The sequence below is a fragment of the Camelus ferus genome, chromosome 6, assembly GCF_009834535.1.
Source record: "Camelus ferus isolate YT-003-E chromosome 6, BCGSAC_Cfer_1.0, whole genome shotgun sequence".
Classification (NCBI taxonomy): domain Eukaryota; kingdom Metazoa; phylum Chordata; class Mammalia; order Artiodactyla; family Camelidae; genus Camelus; species Camelus ferus.
The window spans coordinates 28252134-28272292 of NC_045701.1; the positions used below are offsets into that span (position 1 = coordinate 28252134).

General features: G+C 40.7%; 1 protein-coding gene across 1 annotated transcript; it reads right to left on the minus strand.

Annotated features, from left to right (window-relative positions):
- Positions 1-1149: 1149 nt before the first annotated feature.
- LOC102505500 (transmembrane and coiled-coil domain-containing protein 5B) lies at positions 1150-12143 on the minus strand. Its single transcript, XM_006193783.1, has 11 exons — positions 12109-12143; positions 11273-11422; positions 10853-10970; positions 10493-10540; positions 9857-9925; positions 8327-8383; positions 7776-7835; positions 7163-7227; positions 2733-2808; positions 2440-2483; positions 1150-1348 (listed from the first exon to the last, which is right to left on the minus strand). Exons 1-11 carry the CDS (start codon positions 12141-12143, stop codon positions 1150-1152), a joined length of 921 nt encoding a protein of 306 aa, XP_006193845.1.
- Between the last annotated feature and the right edge of the window lie 8016 nt (positions 12144-20159).

Here is a 20159-nt window from a genome sequence, read left to right on the forward strand (position 1 = left end):
GGTGATGTTGATCAGTTTTTCATTTTAGGAGCCTTGTCTGAGACCATTCACCTTTCCTCCCAGACCCCAAAGAGAAAATGTGAAACAGGGTCATGTCTGCAGCCAAAGCAGACATACAGTGTGTCCCTTCCACCAGGACATTGCTGTGCAACTGACATCAATTAAAACCTTTATCCAGAATGGTCTTGAAAGGAGAAATTTACCAGAAAGTGAAAGCTTCAGGAGTGCATGGGAGAAAGGAGCTGCCACGAAACGCGTCTCCACCACCTAGTTTCTGTACCCTGCACACACCTCCAGCTGGCCACACCAGCTCATGTTCTGTGGCACATCCCTCCACTTCCCTTCCTTCTCCACCACCAATGCCCAGCCGGCTGTGCAGCAAAAGAGAGCTCTCACGTTACAGGGTCTAGGCTCACGATTCTGGTTCCAATTGTCACCCTCCAGATGCCACAGAAGAGAATTACAGACTCTTAAAGGAATCTTTATAAAGATGTTGTGTTTGGGGCCATATGGGATGATACAGAATCAAGGGGTCAGAAGCCCTGCCACCAAGACACACAGCAATGACACTGCAAGGTAGAAGTGGTCAGAGCAGTATGGGAAGCCCAGAGAAGGCACAGGCAGCATTTGGAAGAAGGCAACTGGGGCTGTTTCAGGTTGCGAGGGATCAGAGAAGACATTTGAATTAGGATTTGAATTTATTACAGCACTTGAATTCTAGGGTAATTTTCTTCTCAATTGAGAACAAGTAACCATCTGTGTACATCTAAAAGTTCAGCTTTTCAGGATATCCTACTCCTGTAAGACACAGCATAATATAAAAGAAAAGAGCTTTTATTGCTTGCAGAAGACCATCATTAAGAAACAGAAGAGAATCTTTTGGTACAGGTAACATATTATCTTCCCTAAAGGACACAAAGACCAAATTCACAGACCAACACGGTGAACTATGGTCAAACATATTTTTTATTTGAAAGAGAGACACTCTGGAGGGAAAGCAAGGGGAGAGAATGAAATGAAGCAGTCAGACATCAAAGCAGCCGCTCTGAGTCAGCTCCCACTGCCTTTGTGGCCCTTCCCCTGCTTGGAGCCACAGCCCTGCCCCCCTTTCCACTCAGGTGCAGTGTGACGCCCCCAGGTCACTCCAGACTAATGTGGTAGAACTTCTTCCACCTCTAGAGTGAGGAAGGGAAATAAGACGTCCCTCAGCCTCTTCAAGGCATCTCTGCTCATTACCATGGGCAGGGCATCCACAAGGAGGTCTGGGTTTATGTATTGCAGGTAGAAAAGCATGTAACCCAGCAGCCTAATGAAGATCATAACCATGAAGACGAGATACTTGAAATGCCTGCAGAGAGACAGTCATGGTTAGCAAGGGGGGAAGAGCCCAGCATCCAGCAGTAGGAGGTGAACCTCACATTGTGACTGGTGAATAGCTTTCTTCAGGCCAGCCCGATGAGGAAGTGGGGAATGGAGACCCAAAGGGTGAGGGTAGGGGACAGGCAATAACAGAAAAGGACTGATGTGCCGGTGAGGAACTGCATACAGCCCTCCTGACATTTAAGCCCTCCAACAGAATAGATGTCCACACAGGAAAGGTGGAGATACAAAAGGATAGGGCTTTCCAGGCATTATCTGCAGGGCTTTGTGGGGGTTGTCAGAAAATGTCCAGGACTGTCACACTTGTGAGTCTCATGATCACTGACCTTCTTCAGATCCGCTGTAGCAAGCAGTTCTAGAATTTGAAATAAGTCTGGGCCATTTCTGATGCTAACAGCCACATAAATTGATAGGGTTATTTTTTCCTAAACATCAAGTGCCAAAAGAAACCAACTCAAACAATAACAGATTGTGTGTGTGTTTGTTTTTTTCTTGTGTGCACCTAAGAAAATTCCACCCTGAAACCTGGCCTGAGGCCTTCAGTCTTTAACTATATTGAAATGTCATAAATTGAAGCTTTTTGTCAAAGTGCCACATGGAGCATTTCAGAGTTAGTCGCCTTATTTCAAAAATTAAAAAAGAAAAGGCACAGCTTAAACAGTTTTTTTTTCCTAAAATTTTACAGCCTGCAGTAAATGAACTAAGAGAATTAATGCACCCTGAACTCTCTTTCCAGCAAAGAGTTTAGCAGATTATCAGATTCAGGGTCTGAAAAATAGAAAATACTATTAGTTGTAAGAATGCAAATTGAAAGTGAAATGCAGCCTGCAGGTGTCACCTTGAAATTCTCAAAAATAGCCACTTTATCCAGCCACCAAGTTCTGTATAACTCTGGTTTTGAGAAAAGAAGGAAGGGTTGGGAGAAATCTGGGGCTGCGTGATACCTTCTGGTTGGTAGATGTGTTTATCCTTAGTCCGTATGCTCTTATCAAGTTACTTACTTCTATAGAGTGAAAAAGACCTAGATAAGGGGAAAAAAAATAAGATTCTAGCACTTACCTGTACCAAAAGATTCTCTTCTGTTTCTTAATGATGGTCTTCTCCTGCGGGAAGCAATAAAAGCCATAGGTGTGCCTGTCTATGTGCTCACAAAGGGGCAGTATAGTAGGGTGGCTAAGAGCTTAGACTCAGGAGTCACTGGCTCTGCCATGGTGTGAAGCAAGGTACTGAGCCTCATTATTTCCTAACTCTAGGGGTATTGACTAGAAGGGGAGGGGCAGGGGGACAGGAAGAGAGAAGCAAAGGGAGGAAGGGATGGAGGAAAACTTCAATTTGAGAAAAGGGAGACTTACCATGTTGCTTTGGATGGTCTCCACCAGAATTGACCCAGGTTTCACTATTTGGGAAGAGTAGTTCTGGGCTTTGAATCTGGGTGAAAAAGATCAGATCCAAGAATTAAATAACAATCTGTGGGGCTGATGAAAGGTGCTTTTCTAAGTCATGCAACATCTATGATTTTTTTTCCTAGATTTTTTTTTTCATTGGAAACTTTTGTTATTGAAGTATAGTCAGTTTACAATGTTGTGTCAATTTCTGGTGTACAGCACAATGCTTCCATCATACATGGATAGACATATATTCATTTTCATATTCTTTTTCACCGTATTTCTTAGATTCTTGATACCATTTGCAATGCTCAGTGTTCAAAATTCACAATTGGTCAACATACAAAGAAACAGGAAAATGTGGTCCATTTTCAAGAGAAAAGACAGTGAAGAGTAACTGAGACAATCCTGATGTTGGATTCACAGTGCAGAAAGTCTGTCTCTTGGTGGCAGTTCAAACCTCAGTCCGGGCTGTTCATAGACTGCCCTGAGCATGCATGGTTTTGGAAGTCAGCCTGTGATTTGGGCAGAGTGTAGACAAAATTTGAGACTCTCCATCTATTTTTTATCCAGCAGTTTGACTACCCCAAACTCTGTCCTGTTTTCCAGCCCAGAGAGACTAAGTTTTCTCTAGGTGATTTCCTTCACCCTCACACACCAAGTTTAGCTTGCCCTCAGGCTAAAAGTGATAAAAATGGGGAAATCACCCCCTGCTATTCCCTTCTTCCAAGTGTCAACTCCCCTCCAGAATCTGCATGGTTTTGTTTATTCTCCAATGCCTTCTGAACGTTGATTCATTTGTTTTGTTGTCCAGAATTTAGAGCTGTTCCCTGTCAGAGGGTCAGATCCAGTGAAAGCTTATTAGCCTTTCCATGGGAATATCTTTTTGTAAACATTAAATAGAGGAGGAAAGGAAGAAGGGGCACAAACTCCAGGTTCTGGCTGTGATGGAACTGCTTGTGTCAGACTAGTCCGACTCTACAAGCAACGATAAAAACTGAACAAAATACATAAAACAGCTGTTTTAATGCATTGAAGAATGCAGTCAGAAGCTGAGGGGATACTAAACCCTGAGCAAAGTAAAGCACACGGAGTGAGCTCCTCATTCATTCAGGCTTTTTCCCAAGGGCACTTGTCAATTTGTGGTCCAGTGGATAGAGTCCAGGAAGCAAGTGGCAGCACCAATTGGCTGAGACAGAGGTTGGAGTTCAAGACCATTGGGGGAAAGTCCAAGGAAGGAAGGAGCCATAGAGAAATAAATTCAAGTATCTGTGTGAACTTCCCTATCAAGGCGATAGCTGGCTCCTAAGCTCTACATGAATAGCTCAAGATTTCAAGAAAGTCCAGAAAGCAGAAGATGCCTCAAGAGCTGAGCAAAGACTGGAGTAGTGATGCAGTGCTGGGGACTAAAAGCTGGAGTCTGAGACCGGTTAAACATGAAGCAGCACTGGTACATTTCCAAGGGAAAAAAAAAATAGACCCACAATCCTTTCAATACATACAGAAAAATCATTTAATAAAAATGAATACCTGTTTATAAAAAAACTCAGCAAACTCAAAATAAAAGGGAAGTTTCTTAATCTGATAAAGGATGTCTACAAGAAACCCACATACACTACTTAATGGTGAAATATTAAATACTTTCCTCCTAAATTGAGTAAAACTCAAGGATGCCCACTGCCACCCCCTCTAGTCAATGTTGTAGTAAAAGTCTTAGTTAATGCAAAAAGGCAAGAAAAAGAATTAAAAATGTAAAGATTAAAAAAGGAATAAATACAACTGTCATTACTTGCAGATGAGAATCTAAAAGAATTTATGAATAAACTATTATAATAAGTGAGTTTAGCAAGGTTGATGGATACAAGTTCAATATAGTTGACCCTTGAACAACATGGGCTTGAACTATAGCAGATTTTTTTTCAATAAACATAGTATTTTCATCGTACAGATTTTTAAATGTCGGGAAAAGTTTGTGTTCGATTAGTGATCACAATATGAGGAATCAAAAGAACTAGGGTTTGAGTGCTGATTCCATCCAAGCTGTTTCAGCTTCCTGCCCTTGGGTGAGTCATTTATCAATTCCTTTGTGTTTGAAGAAGCGATAGTAGTAAATGAATTTTCAGCTGTGCAGGGGTTTTGCTCCCCTAGCCCCTATGTTGTTCAAGGGTCAACTGTATATATAGACCAACTGCATTCCTACATATGATCAGTAATCAATTAGAAAATCAAAAAACAAATGTCTTATTTACAACAGCATCAAAAATATACACCTGGGAATTAATCTGATGAAATCTGATTACAATTAGATGCACAAGCATACTAACAAACATTACAAAACATTTTTATGAGAAATTAAAGATGGTCTAACTACACGGAGGGATAATGATGTTCATGGCTCAGGAAACTCAATGTTGTTAAGATATTAATTAACCTCCAAATTTATCTGTTGATTCCATGTAATTCCAATCAAAGTCTCAGCACTTTTTTTAGTAGAAATTGAAAAATTAATTTTAAAATTTATATGGAAAATCAAAGGGCCAAGAGTAGCCAAGATAGTCTTGAAGAACAACAGAAAGTTGCAGAACTTAAGTGATGATAAGTCAAGACCAATTATAAAGATACAGTACTTGAAACACAGTGTAGTATCGGCACAAGGATAGCAACTTAGACCATTGGCACAGAATAAATTATTCAGAAACAGACTCACACATATATGGTTACCTGAGCTGTAAAACAAAGCACCACTGACCATGTATGGTCTTTTACATAAACGGTGCTGGGCCAACTGGCTATCCACACACACAAGAAAAAGAATCTTGATCTCTACCTCACACCATAGAAAAAACCAAATTTCAGTTGAATGTAAAAGCATAAAAAGTAAACAAACAAAATATTCTCAGGCAAAGCATAAGAGAATAGTTTTATGACCTAAAGAAAGCACTGCACAAAAATAAAAGAAAAAAAATTGATGGATCAGATTTCCTTAAAGTTAAAAAATTGTCTATCAAAGGATTCCATTAAGAGAGTAAAAAAGGAAAGCCATAGAAATGGCTATAATGTCTATATCTATCAAAGAACTTTATGAAAAAAATAGAATAAACTCCAATAAATCAACAAGAAAAAGACTGACAATCTCCCAAACACAGGCAAAAGACACAAAAAGAGTGCATCCAAATTTCCAATAAGAATTTGAAAAGAAAAAGTTATACATCATTAATAATCTGTAATGAAATGCATTATTAAAATCAAAACTGAGTATCACTACACTCCTGCCAGAGTGGTTAAAACTAATAAGACTGTAAATGCCAAGTGAAAATGAGCATGTAGAATAATTAGAACCTAGTATAAATTTTTGTGGAAAGAGATACTGTACTCCAAAGAGTACAGCCACTTTGGAAAATTATTTGGCTTTGTCTAGTAAAGCCAAAGATAGATAGATAGATAGATAGATAGATAGATAGATAGATAGATAGATAGATACACACACACACACACACACACACACACACACACACACTGTGACCTTTTGGTGTATAACCAAGAGACATGAGTGCATATGTCCACCAAGAGACATGCACAAGAATGTTTTATAGCAGCTTTAGTTGATTAGCCCCAAGCTGGAAATAACAAAAATGTTCATCAGTGGTAAAATAGATAAATTGTGCCGCATTCCTTCCTTCAACAGAATACTATACAGCTATGAAAGGGGTGAACTACGGGGCATGCAGCAACGTGGAGGAATCTCTATAAAAGCCAGAGACAAGAGAGTACATATTGAATTTACATGAAGTTCAAGATCAGACAAAACCAATAAAAAATGATAAAAGTCAGAATTGTGGTTACCTTTGCAAGGAATATTCACTGACAAGAGGCCCAAGGGAGATGTTTGGGGTACTCAAAATGTTCTATATCTTAAGCTGAGTAGTATTAACATACCAGTTAAGAGTTGTGCAGTCTATGTATATTACATAATATAATACATAACACAATTTACAAGTATAAACAAAGGAAAGTGTGTCAAATCATAAGTGATACAAGTCCATGGATACAGAATATACATATACGGGAATTAAGGGGGCCCCCAGCCAGTGTGCTGGGTTTACCACATCCTGGGAAGATGGTCAGCACCATCGATTTTCAAGAATAACACTCAGCTAAGGACACATGAAAAGAACATAAAAGACGACATCTTTTAAGCACCAATTGCTGAGAAAGGCAAGAGAGAAGCTTGAATGTGGATGATTTTTCAGTCTAGAACATGGAGCAGAAGTTGCAGGGGTAACTTGTTGGGAGCCATTTATAGCGACACAAACAGGTCTGAGAAATACCCTGCCCTTCAAAGACCTCCTGGGGACTCTCACTGCAGTCTATCAACAGAGTCATTTTCTCAAACTTACACTTCTTTTTCAAGAAGCAGCACCTCCTTTTCCTTTTCCATCTGCCTCAGAATTTCCTGGTATTTCTTCTCATGGAAAAAAAAAAGAGTATTTATCATAATCAAGAATTTCTGCATATTTCATTACCACGTCATTGATGAAACAGTCTCCTAACTCCTAATATTCCAAATGGTGCATGCATGAATGTCCACACACAAGCAGGAAGATGTTCTAATAAAAGTTAGGAGATATTAGTGACCAGATGGACATACGTGGGGGGAAAAAAGAGTTCTCTCTTTGGATCCTGCTTGTATTTAATTCCCAGCTCTCACACTTACTATGTTTTCAGAGCACGTTACCAAACTCCTTTAAACCTGTGTCCTCTCGATTATAACAATATCATCACCAAAGAGTTACTGGACAAACTGATTGAGAAAAATACTGTGTGTTGAGTGCTTAAGAATACCATGTGTGACAGTGCCCAGCACAGAGTAAACCCTCAACATACATCTGTTTTGTTGTTCTTGTTGTATAAAAGGCATTTTCCCCAGTGTCAGATTTTAGCCTTATGAGGACCCTAGAGACCTTGGAGAAGTTCCTCCTCTACTCTGACTTTCCCTCAGAGGCAGTGTACCTTTATGTAGTGCGCCTGGTCTTCGCAGAGCTGATACACAGATTGGTAGTCACTCTCTACCTAGAAAGAAAAGAAAATTAACAAATCTCATGGATTAAATCACAACCAAGCCTCGGCTCTCCCAACTGGCACCTTGGACATTTGGCTGGTTGCCTAGCAACTTCTTACTAGGGAAAGCCACCCCATCACAAAGCAGTGATCTCATCATTCATGGGCAGGGTCTAATTTTGAGCAAAGGAAGTTGTTTGCCCAGCTTCTCCTATGCCTCTGGGGTGAAACATCAGGAGATGTTTCAGGGCACTGAGGTTTGGGCTTCAACGAAAAGTACTTGAGTATTTGAGGTGGAGGGGTGTTTAAGAAATTGTAAGACCAGTATTTTTAATATAAGCTTTCTTTCCCTTTATCTGCAGAAATTCATCTGCCAGATGTTCCTGCTCCTCCCCTGCCCATGCCTTGAGCTGTCCTGTTTCTAAGATCTCAGGGGTTTCCTTCCATTTACAAATGGAAATGGGTCCTGCACAGACCCTCAGTGGGGAAGACACTGCCTCTACCTTGACTAGTTCCTTCTCTTGATTTGCACAGGACTCTGTTGACTGTTGTAGTCTCACCTACGGAAGATGGCAAGTGACAGCAGAAAATTAACAGCATGCTTTTGTGGAAGGCAAATGGGTAATGGTCACCCTCCCTCCAGACCAGCAATGAGCACGATAATAACAGCTATTCTAGAGTGAGGACGGACTATGACAATCTGGGGTGGGCGCTATTATTTTTAGTCCCATTTTATAGGTGAGACAAAGGCAAGGGGAGGTTAAGTGCATAACTGGTTTAAAAATCACACAGTAGCAGAGGTGACATTGACACCTTGGTTGTCTGACTGCCCGGTCTGTGGGCTTAAACATCCTCCTTCCTCCAGTCCAGCTGACCAAAACTCCCAGCCCCTTTCTCCCTCTTGTATTCCACAGGGCATGCTCAACATTCCACCTGAATCACGGAGCAAAACAGAAACCTCCAGCCTCTTTTCTGGAGGGAAACAGCACAGTAGGGCTCTGGCATGGTGGGCTCAGCCAAATTGCCATGTTCGCCACATTAAGCTGCAGAGAGTTTCTCCATAGGATTTCTGCCCTCAACTGCACATCCAATTCATTCATTCCTTCAACAACTATTTACTGGGCTACTACTACGTGCCGGCCACTGTTCTGGGCACTGGGGAAATAGGAGTAAATGACAGACAAAAATTCATGCCCTCATTGAGTTTACCTTCTAGTAGAAGAAAAGGATAAAATACATTGAAAAATAAAACATCCTTGGCTTGTAAGCCATGGGTTGGAAAATCAGATAAGATTATTGATACATCCCTCTATCATTGTGAAAGTTAGTAGTCCTTCCTTCTTGACTATCTGTATTTGTGTGCTGTTTAAATCATAAATTTCTTACACAAATGAACTCATTTACAAAACAGAAACAGATTCACAGATATAGAAAACAAACATATGGTTACCAGGGGGTAAAGGAGGTAGGAAGGGATAAATTGGGAGTTTGAGATTTGCAAATACTAACCACTATATATAAAATAGATAAACAACTATATAGCACAGGAAACTGTATTTAATATCTTGCACAGTAACTATAGTTCTAAGCGTAGTTACTCTAGTAATGGAATAGAATATGAAAAGGAATATATGTATGTGTATGTATGACTGAAACATTGTGCTGTACACCAAAAATTGACACATTGTAACTGACTATACTTCAATTAAATAAATAAATACAAAAAATGAAAATAAACCATAAACTCCTTGAGGGCAGGTCCCGATGGGTGTTCTGTGACTGGTGGATGGTGAGGTCTCTGGAGCAGCGCCTCCACTTAGGTTCTGTCGTAGTCATCTCTGCCACCAGTGTGACTGACAATGCTGTGAATACTGCCCAAGTCAGAGAGTGAAGCAGAGGAAACAAAGGACGTGGGCTCACCCCTAGAAGCTCACAGACGGACGTAGCCTGGGAGAGTCCTTGAGACTCATGCCTCCCAAAACTTAGAACTGACACATCTCCCAGAGAATCTCTAGCCTTGTGTTTCTACTCACCTTCAATTCTGCCAACATCTGCTTTAGGGTTTCTTTATCAAGGCCAACATTCTTGAATCTTCTTGAAATCTGAAATACCATGCCCCAGATTGTACACTGAGTGAAGCATACACATGAAACATGGAATAAAGGCAGGCTTGACGATCTCAGGACCGCAGAAGGATGGTTAATTAGTTCAGATTCCAAATAGAAGCTTGATAGAAAACTACCTCCTTCTCCTTGTGGAAGCTGCCTGACTCCCTGCTGGCTGGACAGACCTTTTTGTTTCCATAGTGCATGAAAACCATGGCACAGGGAGGTGAGGAAGGGAGGGAGGGAGGGAAGAGGAAGTGGGGCAGAGAAGTTGGGGTAGGAAGGAACAAATCTCTCCCTCCACAGTTCTTTGGCCTTCCCACCACAGATCTGTAATCCCCAGAGGACAAAGGATGGTATCAGTTAATCAGAGTCTGTTCTAAGAGATTTGGGAGGCGGGGTCAGGAGGGAGCACACGCATTTTGTAGGTTGCTCCTTCTCCTGTCTTTCTGACTGGAGAGTTCAGAAAGACGCTGACTCTATTGGGATTCCTAAGGAATGAGCCTCCTTTCAAGGGTAGACTTATCCTGGGACTTACCCTTGAAAACCCAGGGCACACCTTACCTCCTTTTGAACCTCTACCACGTTCCTGCTCAGCATCTCCTTTTTTTCCTGAGGAAAGAAAGAGGTAAAGGCAACAAACCCCACTGTGCTCTCATACCCTCCCCCTCTCCCCATGCCACTGAAATTCCATTTGGGATGAGGGGCACCAGTGGGAAAAGGGCACTCTGGCCCCACACAGGTGACCTGGGACCAGAGCCCAGGCTTCACCCTGTTACAGGGTGCATCATTCCCAAAGCACCCTCTTACACAGCTGTGATTTCTACAGACAAGGCAAATTCTTCGCTGATGGTCCCCTGGGAAAGAGAGCCGCAGACCATGAGCAGAACACATCAGACCATCCTTTTCCAGATGCCTCCTTACCAGCTTTGCTGTCTCTACTTCCAGACCCCTTAGGGCTTCTTCCTTCTCAGATAGGATGTGGATCAGCTCCTCCCTCTCTCTGGCTTTTCCAACTGACAGGAAAACCTCCCTTTCCAGACTGAAAAACAGAGTCAGGCAGATGTGGCTCAGTCCTAAGGAAGCTGCCAGGGCCCCAGCTTGGGAAGCTACTGCCAAAGTCTGGGTAGACTTCCCAATGCGGTGGCAATAAAATGTCAATGTAATGTGGAAATCTAGTGCAAAAATCTGCACATAAAACTCTTTGAGGGCACCACCGTTTATGCTTCAGAATTTAAATCACCCAGATTCAAGGACAAAAAAGTTAACCTTTCCCCAACCCTCTCTTGATCCCAAGGGGCGTTCAGACGAGAAGTCCTTCCCCGACCAACTGCAAAGCCTGACCTCTGAACTGTTTCTTCTTTTTCTTGAATTTTTCTGAGAAGAACCAGATTTGCCTTATCCAGTCTCTGCAGGTCCTTTTCAAGGTCTGAGTTCAGGTAGTCGAGGTTCTGTTTTGTGGCTTCTAATTTCGGTATTTCCATCATCTCCTGCCTGCAGGAAAATTATCTTCATTACTAAACTCAGGACAGGAAAACATACGAGCTATCATCTCATTCATTTCCCCATCTTCTGTTGTAACTTTGCCTAACCAGCCCTCCATTATCATTTTCCATGATAAATTGATTTCTACAGGGTTTTGCATAAAGTAAATTCCTAGAGTCAAATCACATTTTCATTTTAAATATTATAAATGGAGCCCATTAAAATACAAATGTTTTATGAGGCAATAAAATATTTTTTTCATATGAATAATTATGCTCTAACTTGTGTTTTCAAAAATTTTGTACAGAATATGTGGAATCCAAGCCACACCTATAAAGCATTTAAATACCTGTAAGGGAGAGGAATGTCTTCAATCTCCTTCTGTAACAGTTTCCTAAGAAGTTTGTTATGTTGAGTACCTTCCACCCTAGTCAGGTAGGCACATGGGCTGGGTGGGGGCAGGGATAGTGACGGATTTTTTCCCCCAAATAAGACTAATTTGCTTTTGGGGACATTAGTTATCTTGGAAAACCCCACTTATGGTATGGTGAATTCCAAAGAATGAACACCAAGCTCCTTCCTCCCTAGGAAGGCTTCTGGGCTGGAGGGCATGGTGTCTTGCACAGTGAAGGTTTTCTTCCTTACTGGATTGCTATAGTCACTTCCCACCCTAGTTCCTCATTCTCATTACTCACACATCATCCAGTGGGTCCTGTCCAGATTCTCCCATGGTAGGTCTCCTAAATTGTTAATACAAACAGGTGTTATGGAAACGAAGCCCCTAGTATCCAACATAATCATTGGCTCAAGAGAAATGTTTTGACCAGGCAAGACAGAGCCAAGAAGAAACCTTTGCCTCCTAGACCCTCTTGTATTCCAGGATCAATTGCTATACTTTGCTGAATTTCAGTAAGCCAGATCATATGTTCATAAATGAATCTCATAAACGAATCCCACTGGAGTACAGAAATCTTTTTGTTTTCACAGTGTTTCACACATTGGCTGCCCTTTCCCTTCTTTGCCTGCATTTGCCTGGTCACAGGTACAGTGCTAAGAGGACTCAAGCTTATGTCTATTGGCAAACACACAGAGAGTTTATTTCTAACCATGACCTTCATGGAGACTTAGGAGAAAAGAACAGTAGAAAAGTTGGAGGGCATCAAAAAGTTGACTGGCTGATTTCTGTTGGTCTATAGCCATCCTACTTTTTACCCAACTCTGGACATTATGGCTGGGTTGATCCTGAAATGGGAGCAGAAACAGCAGCATGGACAACAGGATATAACTATTGAAAAGAAGAAAACAAACGTTGGGCTCTCAGGGATGGTATCACTCCATTGCTCCAAAATTAAAGTTTAGGACTGAAACTAATCTAAGAAAAGTAGAACACCAAATCTCCCTTTACCTTCCATCTTTTCTTCCTTCTCTTTTCTTTAAGTTATTTTGTTTTAATTACCTTTCTAATTCCTTCCACCTTCTTCTCCTTTCATAGCTCTCCCTGTGTTTTCCTTTTCTTTCTACTCTCTTCACACACAAGGCGTCCCAGCCTATGACAATGCCCTCTGAGCTTACCCTTCTCTTCCCGGCAGAGATCTCTTCTGCTTCCACTGAGGTTTCCAACTGAATGTCAGAACTTTCTGAAAAGGTATTTCCTTGATGATTGAATTCTCCACATATAGCTGGACCTGTCATCTATAGCAGGGTGGGGCAGCATGTCATAGAGGGTAGGGGTGGGTGGGGTGGAGGCGACTCATCGTCATCCCAGTAGCCAGAGGGGGAGCAGAGTTCAGAAGGTTGGGACAGTTTAATTCTCATCCTAAAGAACAATAAGATCTATGGAACACATTTCTTCATTTTTGCAAATCCACAGGCCTAGTAGTAATTGATATCACTTATTTCCTTCACAAGCTCTGTGTGATATGCATGCAAATGGCTGCACCAAATCCAAACCATGCGGCTCTAGTCAATGCATCCAAGAGGCATGAGGTAGGAAAGTCTGAGAGCAGGAAGGATCTGAGAGATGTCTTATCCATGAGCCAAGCAAGCTCTCATTCTCAGCAAGTTGGATTCAAAACAAAGCTGCAAAACAGACTCCTTTATTTTCCCTGAAGAAGCACTGCCAAATCGTTGGGAAGGAAAGGTCTGATGTTTTGAAGATGGAGAATGATACAAAGGTAGAGCAAGAAGGAGAAAAGAGAATGTTAGGTCCAGACACCCACCTCTACTGCCCACTCAGAATCCTCTCCTCATTTTTTGAGGTCTTAAATTAGTTGAACCGTAAATGGGATTTGACATATCAGTGTCACTCTCCTAACCAGTTTTGGATTCATCTCTGTGTTGACTAAGATTGAACAGGATACAGAATTGGTGAGATATCAGTTAAGATGTGTGCTTAGACTCCACATCTGTCCATTTCTGTCCCTTACACTCAATTTACTCTGTGATCTAACTCTTTGTGATCTAAGTCTAACCTTTTCCAGGTAAATTTTACTAATCTCAAGTCCCTGGAAAGGTCCTACAGAACACACCACTGTCTCTCCAGGAAAATATCTCCCCCACACAACAATTATCTGTCATAATCATATCCGCCCTTCTCAGCACAGCTCAAATGCCACTACCCCAACACCTTCGCAGATACCAAACCCCAAATTCTGGCAGAATTAAGCCCTCCAATATCTGTTCTCCTCTTTTGGTCTTTTAGGAATGTGCACACACTGGTCTTCATTCCACAATTGGCCTATAAACCTCTTGAAAAAATGTCTTTCAATCAAAGCCATTTTGATTCCCTTCCCCAGCTGTGCTCCAGGGGCACAATTTGCAGAGTTCAATGGAAATGGTGCCCCCTGGAGTTGTTCAAGAAGGGGATGCTTCTGCAGACAGAGAGTGGAAGTAGAGGAAGTTAGCTCCAGAAAGCACCTGAGTTTCATTCTGTCTTTGTAGTTGTGTTACTTTGGGCAAGCTACTTGATCGCTCTGAGCTCAAGTCTCCTGACCTGTGAAATGGGCATTACTCCTACTTAACACAGACATGGTAGAGATTAAATGAACTATTATATGTAAAGCTCCTAACACAGTACGTGGCATTCATAAGTACTTAATTCTCATCCATTCTCCAACACGATACATGTCTCACTTTTCTATCTTGTATTACCTTTGCACATGGTGTATGCTTGATGTTTGTAGAATGAATGAATGCCTCATTCCACTCCCTCTATCTAGAACCAGTGTTATCCTCCCTTTCCTTCCAACCCGCCTGAGAGACACTCCTTCGTACATACTGTCATTAGTATATTCTCATTAGCAACACAGTGCCCCATAGCAGGATTCTCGGCAAAGGGCCACGGCCCCCAGGAGGCTGATCCACAATCCCTGGGGATGCAATTTGAAAACCTCTATTAACAAATGCCCCAGAGCAGTAATCGCCTCTGATTGAGAATCAGTGATGAAGAATGTATTCTTTCCACCAAACTGTACCCCTCCTTTCCTTAAAGATACTGCACAAATTCACTCTCTCCATAAAACCTTCCAAAAATGAACCCTTCTTACCTTATTGCCCCAAGTAGACACTTTGAAAGTGACCATGTTTCCCTTTTTATTTTGATACCAAGAAGCAAAAATGCCACATTAGAAGCTCTCAATTTTTGTGACCATACTGGACATTGTGGTCGGTGCATCTTTCCTTTGGCCTTATTCTTCTACTCATTTCACATGGTACTGATTTGTAACTTATTTTCCACTATTCTGTGTTAAATAAAGATATAGTAGTTCCAGATGATGCAGATATAAGTAAACATAGAGATGGGCATAGTTATAGATATAAATAATACCAAATAGATACAGATTTGAGATGGGTAGTGGGTTTGAACATTAGCTTTGGAATCAGAACAAAGTGATGTGAACACCTGCTCCACCACTTTCCAGATGTGAGGTCTTGGACAAGTCATTCAACCTCTTGGGCTTCAGTTTCCTAATTTGAAAATATATATAGCGTGTACCTACTTCACAAAATTATTGTGGGGTTTAAAAAAAGGACCTATCACAAGGCCTGAAACAAATTCTAAATGCTCAATAAATGTTAACTATGATTATTTAGTCATTATTAGAAGCATCTCAACTCTGGCACTGTTGACAATTTTCTCTCCATCCATCATCCCAGGCAGTTCCTCCAGGCTCCATCTTCACCAACCTCCTAAGCCTGTGCTCTGGTCTGGTGGCTCCCCATTCCTTCCTTTGCCACATCTTTCTTTAGTTTCTACTTCACTCTTCAGCCCTCTTGACTTCACTTTCTTGCTGCCAAGGTGACCTTGGGTATCCTGGCTTTTCCCCTGGACACTGTTCTTGGACTCTCCCTTAGTTGCTCTTTCTGTCACCCGTAAACCATCCTCCCCCAACCCTGTACCTTAGTCTAGCACCTGGAACAGTAAGTCAGTCCCCTTTGCTTATCTAGGGTGTGAGGGCTGTCAGATACTTCAAATATTTTGTAGTGAAAAAGGATATGTGATGACCACAAAAGTGGTCAACAAAATGAGCCCTAAGTGGATTTACTTGCCAGAGAATGGAACCTAGACCAGTAAACAAATGGCTTTTGTTTCACTGAGTAAATTGGCTGGGGGAGAAAAGTTGAGGGGTGATTATTGTTAGAAACATGAGTTGGGTGGGTTTTACTAGTTAACAATTGAAAGTTTGCACACTGGAGAGGGAGAAATGAATCCATATACTTGCATCAGGTGGCTTAAAACAAATGTTTTCATTGGTCAGGGAAGAGTTTCAGTTATGCTGGCAAGGAGCTAGCATGCCAGGAACTCTTAAAGTTCTTTTCTTTAAAGTTCATTCCCACCAGCAATGTATGAGTTTCTCTGCATCCTTTCTAGCATTTGGTATTGTTGTTATTATGTTATTTTTATTTTTAAGTTATTTTATCCTTTCCAGTTTTAATGAATTATAACTGACATACAGCACTGTACAAGTTTAAGCTATACAGCGTAATGATTTGACATACATGCATCATGAAATGACCACCACAATACATTTAATGAAAATCCATCACTGCCCATAGATCCAAATTTTTTAAATAAAAAAAAAGTTTCCGTGTGATGAGAACATTTAGGATTTAGTCTCAACGACTTTCACATAGAACATACAGCAATGTTAACTATATTGATCATGTTGTACATTATATCCCTAGTATTTATTTAACTGATAACTGGACTACCCTCCTCCAATTCCCCCTTTCTCCAAGCTTCACCTCCAGTAACCACAAATCTAATCTCTTTTTCTGTTTGTTTTTGAAGTGCAGTTGACTTACAGCACCCTGTTAGTTCCTGTTGTGCGAAACAGTGATTCAATATTTCGATACATTCCAAAATGGTCACCAAGACAAGTCTAGTTACCATCTGTCCCAATGCAAAGATAATACATAATTATTACTATATTCCCAAAACTGTGCATTTCATATCTCTTTAATAAGTAAACTCATTTATTTTGCTGCTGGAAGTTTGTGCCTCTTAATCTTCCTCATCTATTTCTCTCATCTCCCTACCACTCTACCCCTGGCAACCGCCTGTTTGTTCTATCTTTGAATCTGTTTCTGTTTGGTTATGTTTGTTTATTTGTTTTGTTCCTTAGATTCTACGTATCAGTGAAATCATACAGTTTCTCTGTCTGACTTAGTTCATTTAGCATAATACTCTCCAGGTCCATCTATGTTGTCATAAATGGCAAGATTTCATTCTTTTTTGGGGCTGAATAAATAATCCATTGTATATATAACATATCTTTATCCATTCACTGATCAATGGGCACCTAGGTTGCTTCTATACTTCGGGTGTTGTAAATAATGCTGCAATAAAATATAAGGATACATATGTCTTTTTTCAAATTAGTATTTTTGTGCTCTTCAGAAAAATATCCACAAATGGAATTCCTGAATTGTATGGTAGTTCTATTTTTAATTTTTTGAGGAATTCCCCATGCTGTTGTCCATAGTGGCAACACCAATTTACATTCCCACCAGCAGTGCACAAGGGTTCCCTTTTCTCCACATCCTCGTCAACACTTGTTACTTGTTTTCTTCTTGAGAACTGCCATTCTGACAGGTTTGAGGTGATACTTCATCGTGGTTTTGATTTGCATTTCCCTGATAATTAATGATGTTGAAAATCTTTTCAGTGTGCCTGTTGGCCATCTGTATGTCTTCTTTGGAAAGATATCTAGTGACTTTCTCTACCCATATTCTAATCAGGTTGTTTGGTTTTGGGTTTGGTTTTTTTGACACTGAATTGTATGAGTATATGAGTTCTTTGTAAATTTGGAATATTGGCCCTTTGTTGGATATATCACTTGCAAACATCTTTTCCCATTCAATAGGTGGCCTTTTCGTTTTGTTGATAGTTTCCTTCACTGTGCCAATCAGCACAAAGGACCTGGTTCAGAATGTTATCTATAGCCCATATAGTCTTTTTCCTGGCACGGTGTATAATCCAGGAATGTGAGCCACGCCCCGTGAACACGCACCTGAATACATGCTTTCTTGATGTAGTTCCATTCACGTGATCGTAGCAAATAGGAAGAATGATCTCCGGATCAGGACAAAGAAGACTTTTTCAATGCCTCAGTTTTTTAAAATGAGTCTACAAACAATCAGCAATTTGGACTTCCCATGGCCCTCCCTACACTAACAGTACACTTGTGGTGATGCACCAGGGAGCGCTGAGTGTCAGCAGCTTAGGGAAACAAAGAATTGATGGCTTCCCTTCACTATTTTGAGTTCGGACTTCTTATTCTCCACAGCCTAGTTTTAGTAGAAGTGCTCCTGTTCTGTCCGAGAACCTGAGGCTACAGAAGCGGTCTGTGCTAATTTACATGGCTGCAGAATGTGGTTTTGACTTTTTTTCTCAGAAATCCCACAAGTCAGAAGGATTTGCATTGTCATGATGTTTTAGTTGTCTATAAATATCACAACATGGCAAGACAAATTGTTGCAATGTCAGGAATTAACTTTGTTTTCTGATTAAAGAGAATTAGTTTTCAGTCATTGGATTATATACTTGGAAGATCAGAAATGTAGAGTTAATACATTTGTAAGATCTTGCATTCCTTACTTTACATGCAAGTATGTGAAAAATGAAACCTTTTGAGATTCAGAAGAGAACCACTTATTTTTGCATTTGGTAAAACTTTTCATAATGTTAAGACTAAGTTGTCAATCAAAACTAAATTAAAAATTTTGGTAAAAAACTCAGAATAAAATAAAAATTTTATATATCATTAATAGAGTTGCTCACAAGCTAACAGTGGAATTGCACAATTTGTAATCAAAGTTCATGACACCAGGATGAAAATATAATGAATGATTTTATTAGCGGATAGAGAGACCCCCCCCAAAAAAATTGGAAACCCTACCAAACATGTGGGCAAGGCATCCCCAGACATATGACTTCTTGCCTGCCAACTGAGAAAGAATTCTCAACAGAGGCAGAGGGACAAAGTGTAAAAGAAAGCTGGTTTATTGCTCAGAGAGAGAAGAAAAAAAAATTAAAAAAAAAGAAAACACTCAAGTGGGCAGCCGTCAGCAAGGTAGCCAGTCCAGTCAGCTCCAGCCCCCGACTGGGCTGCGGGGTCTTTCATTGGAGGCTCCGCCATTGTTATCTTCACACCATTGGTGTCAATCACCTTCTATTACTGGCTTTTTCCTCCTGTGGAGCTCAGCCCTAAAACAGAAACTTCCACAGGAGAAAGAGAACAAAGAAAGGGATACTGGGAAATGTCCTTGGGATCAATGTAGCAGCTGTGGGACATAAAACATCTTGTTGTATGGCTATGTCCTTGGACCCAAAGAGCCAGCTGCGGGGTAAGAGACAATGCCCTGTTTTTCAACAGCCTGGTGTTTTCTTTCCCTTGTTGATAACCAGCCAGGGTCAGTAAGCCTGTCTAATCACCTCTCTCAGCTTCATCACCTATATACCTATATCTATATCCATATATCTATATCTATCTATATCTATCTCCTTTCTAACCCAACATGATAACAAACTTCTCATGACAGTCTTAACACCTGGAAGGTATCTATAATCTAAGAATCCTCAGATTATTTTTAGGACAGTGGGATCATTTTAGATCAAAATAATGACAACATTGGATTCCTCCATTGGAAAACTCCAAAATTTGATTTCTCCTCTGTAAGGCCACCTATAGTAGAGTGGGTCATTGAAAACTTTGCTGGTATCTTGCCTTTTATATTAGCTGGATTCACTGAAACAATGAAAATTTCAGTTAGACACTGTTACATATGGCCTAATAATTTATGTGTAGCAACAAGAATCTTATATACTGCTAGCGGGATATAAATTGGCACAATAACTGTGGAAAACAATTTGGAGACAATCACTTGGTATGACACAAGGAAGGGTAAGTGGCTAGGGAAGGAATTGACAGAAACATATTGATATTGGATATCTCACTAATCTTGAAAAGGTGGGCTCAGAAGCAGAGTTGACTTGATAAAGAAAAAAGAAGAAATTTGATCTTTTTTTGCACCTTCTTTACTGTGGGAACATTCATTCAGGTCTTTTGTGTGGTGTTTCACAATTACCTATTATGATGGGAGTTTAAAATATATATATATATATTAACATATAAATGTTTCCAGTCCCTTTCCCTCCTCGCATTTAGAAAAGAGAACCTTGTGTTTGCTGGTTTATCTTCTTGCTCTTCCTCACTCTCTGTTTATCCATCCCAGAACAGTTCCT

What these genes read in the sequence shown, in the direction of transcription:
- LOC102505500 (XM_006193783.1), bottom strand. Translation starts at nt 12,143, where the DNA reads ATGGGAGAATCTGGACAGGACCCACTGGATGATGT. An exon ending in CAGGACCCACTGGATGATGT is followed by an intron (nt 11,423 to 12,108) that starts GTGAGTAATGAG and finishes ATTTTCCTGCAG; the next exon opens with GCAGGAGATGATGGAAATAC. An exon ending in TGGTAGAGGTTCAAAAGGAG is followed by an intron (nt 9,926 to 10,492) that starts GTAAGGTGTGCC and finishes ATGGTATTTCAG; the next exon opens with ATTTCAAGAAGATTCAAGAA.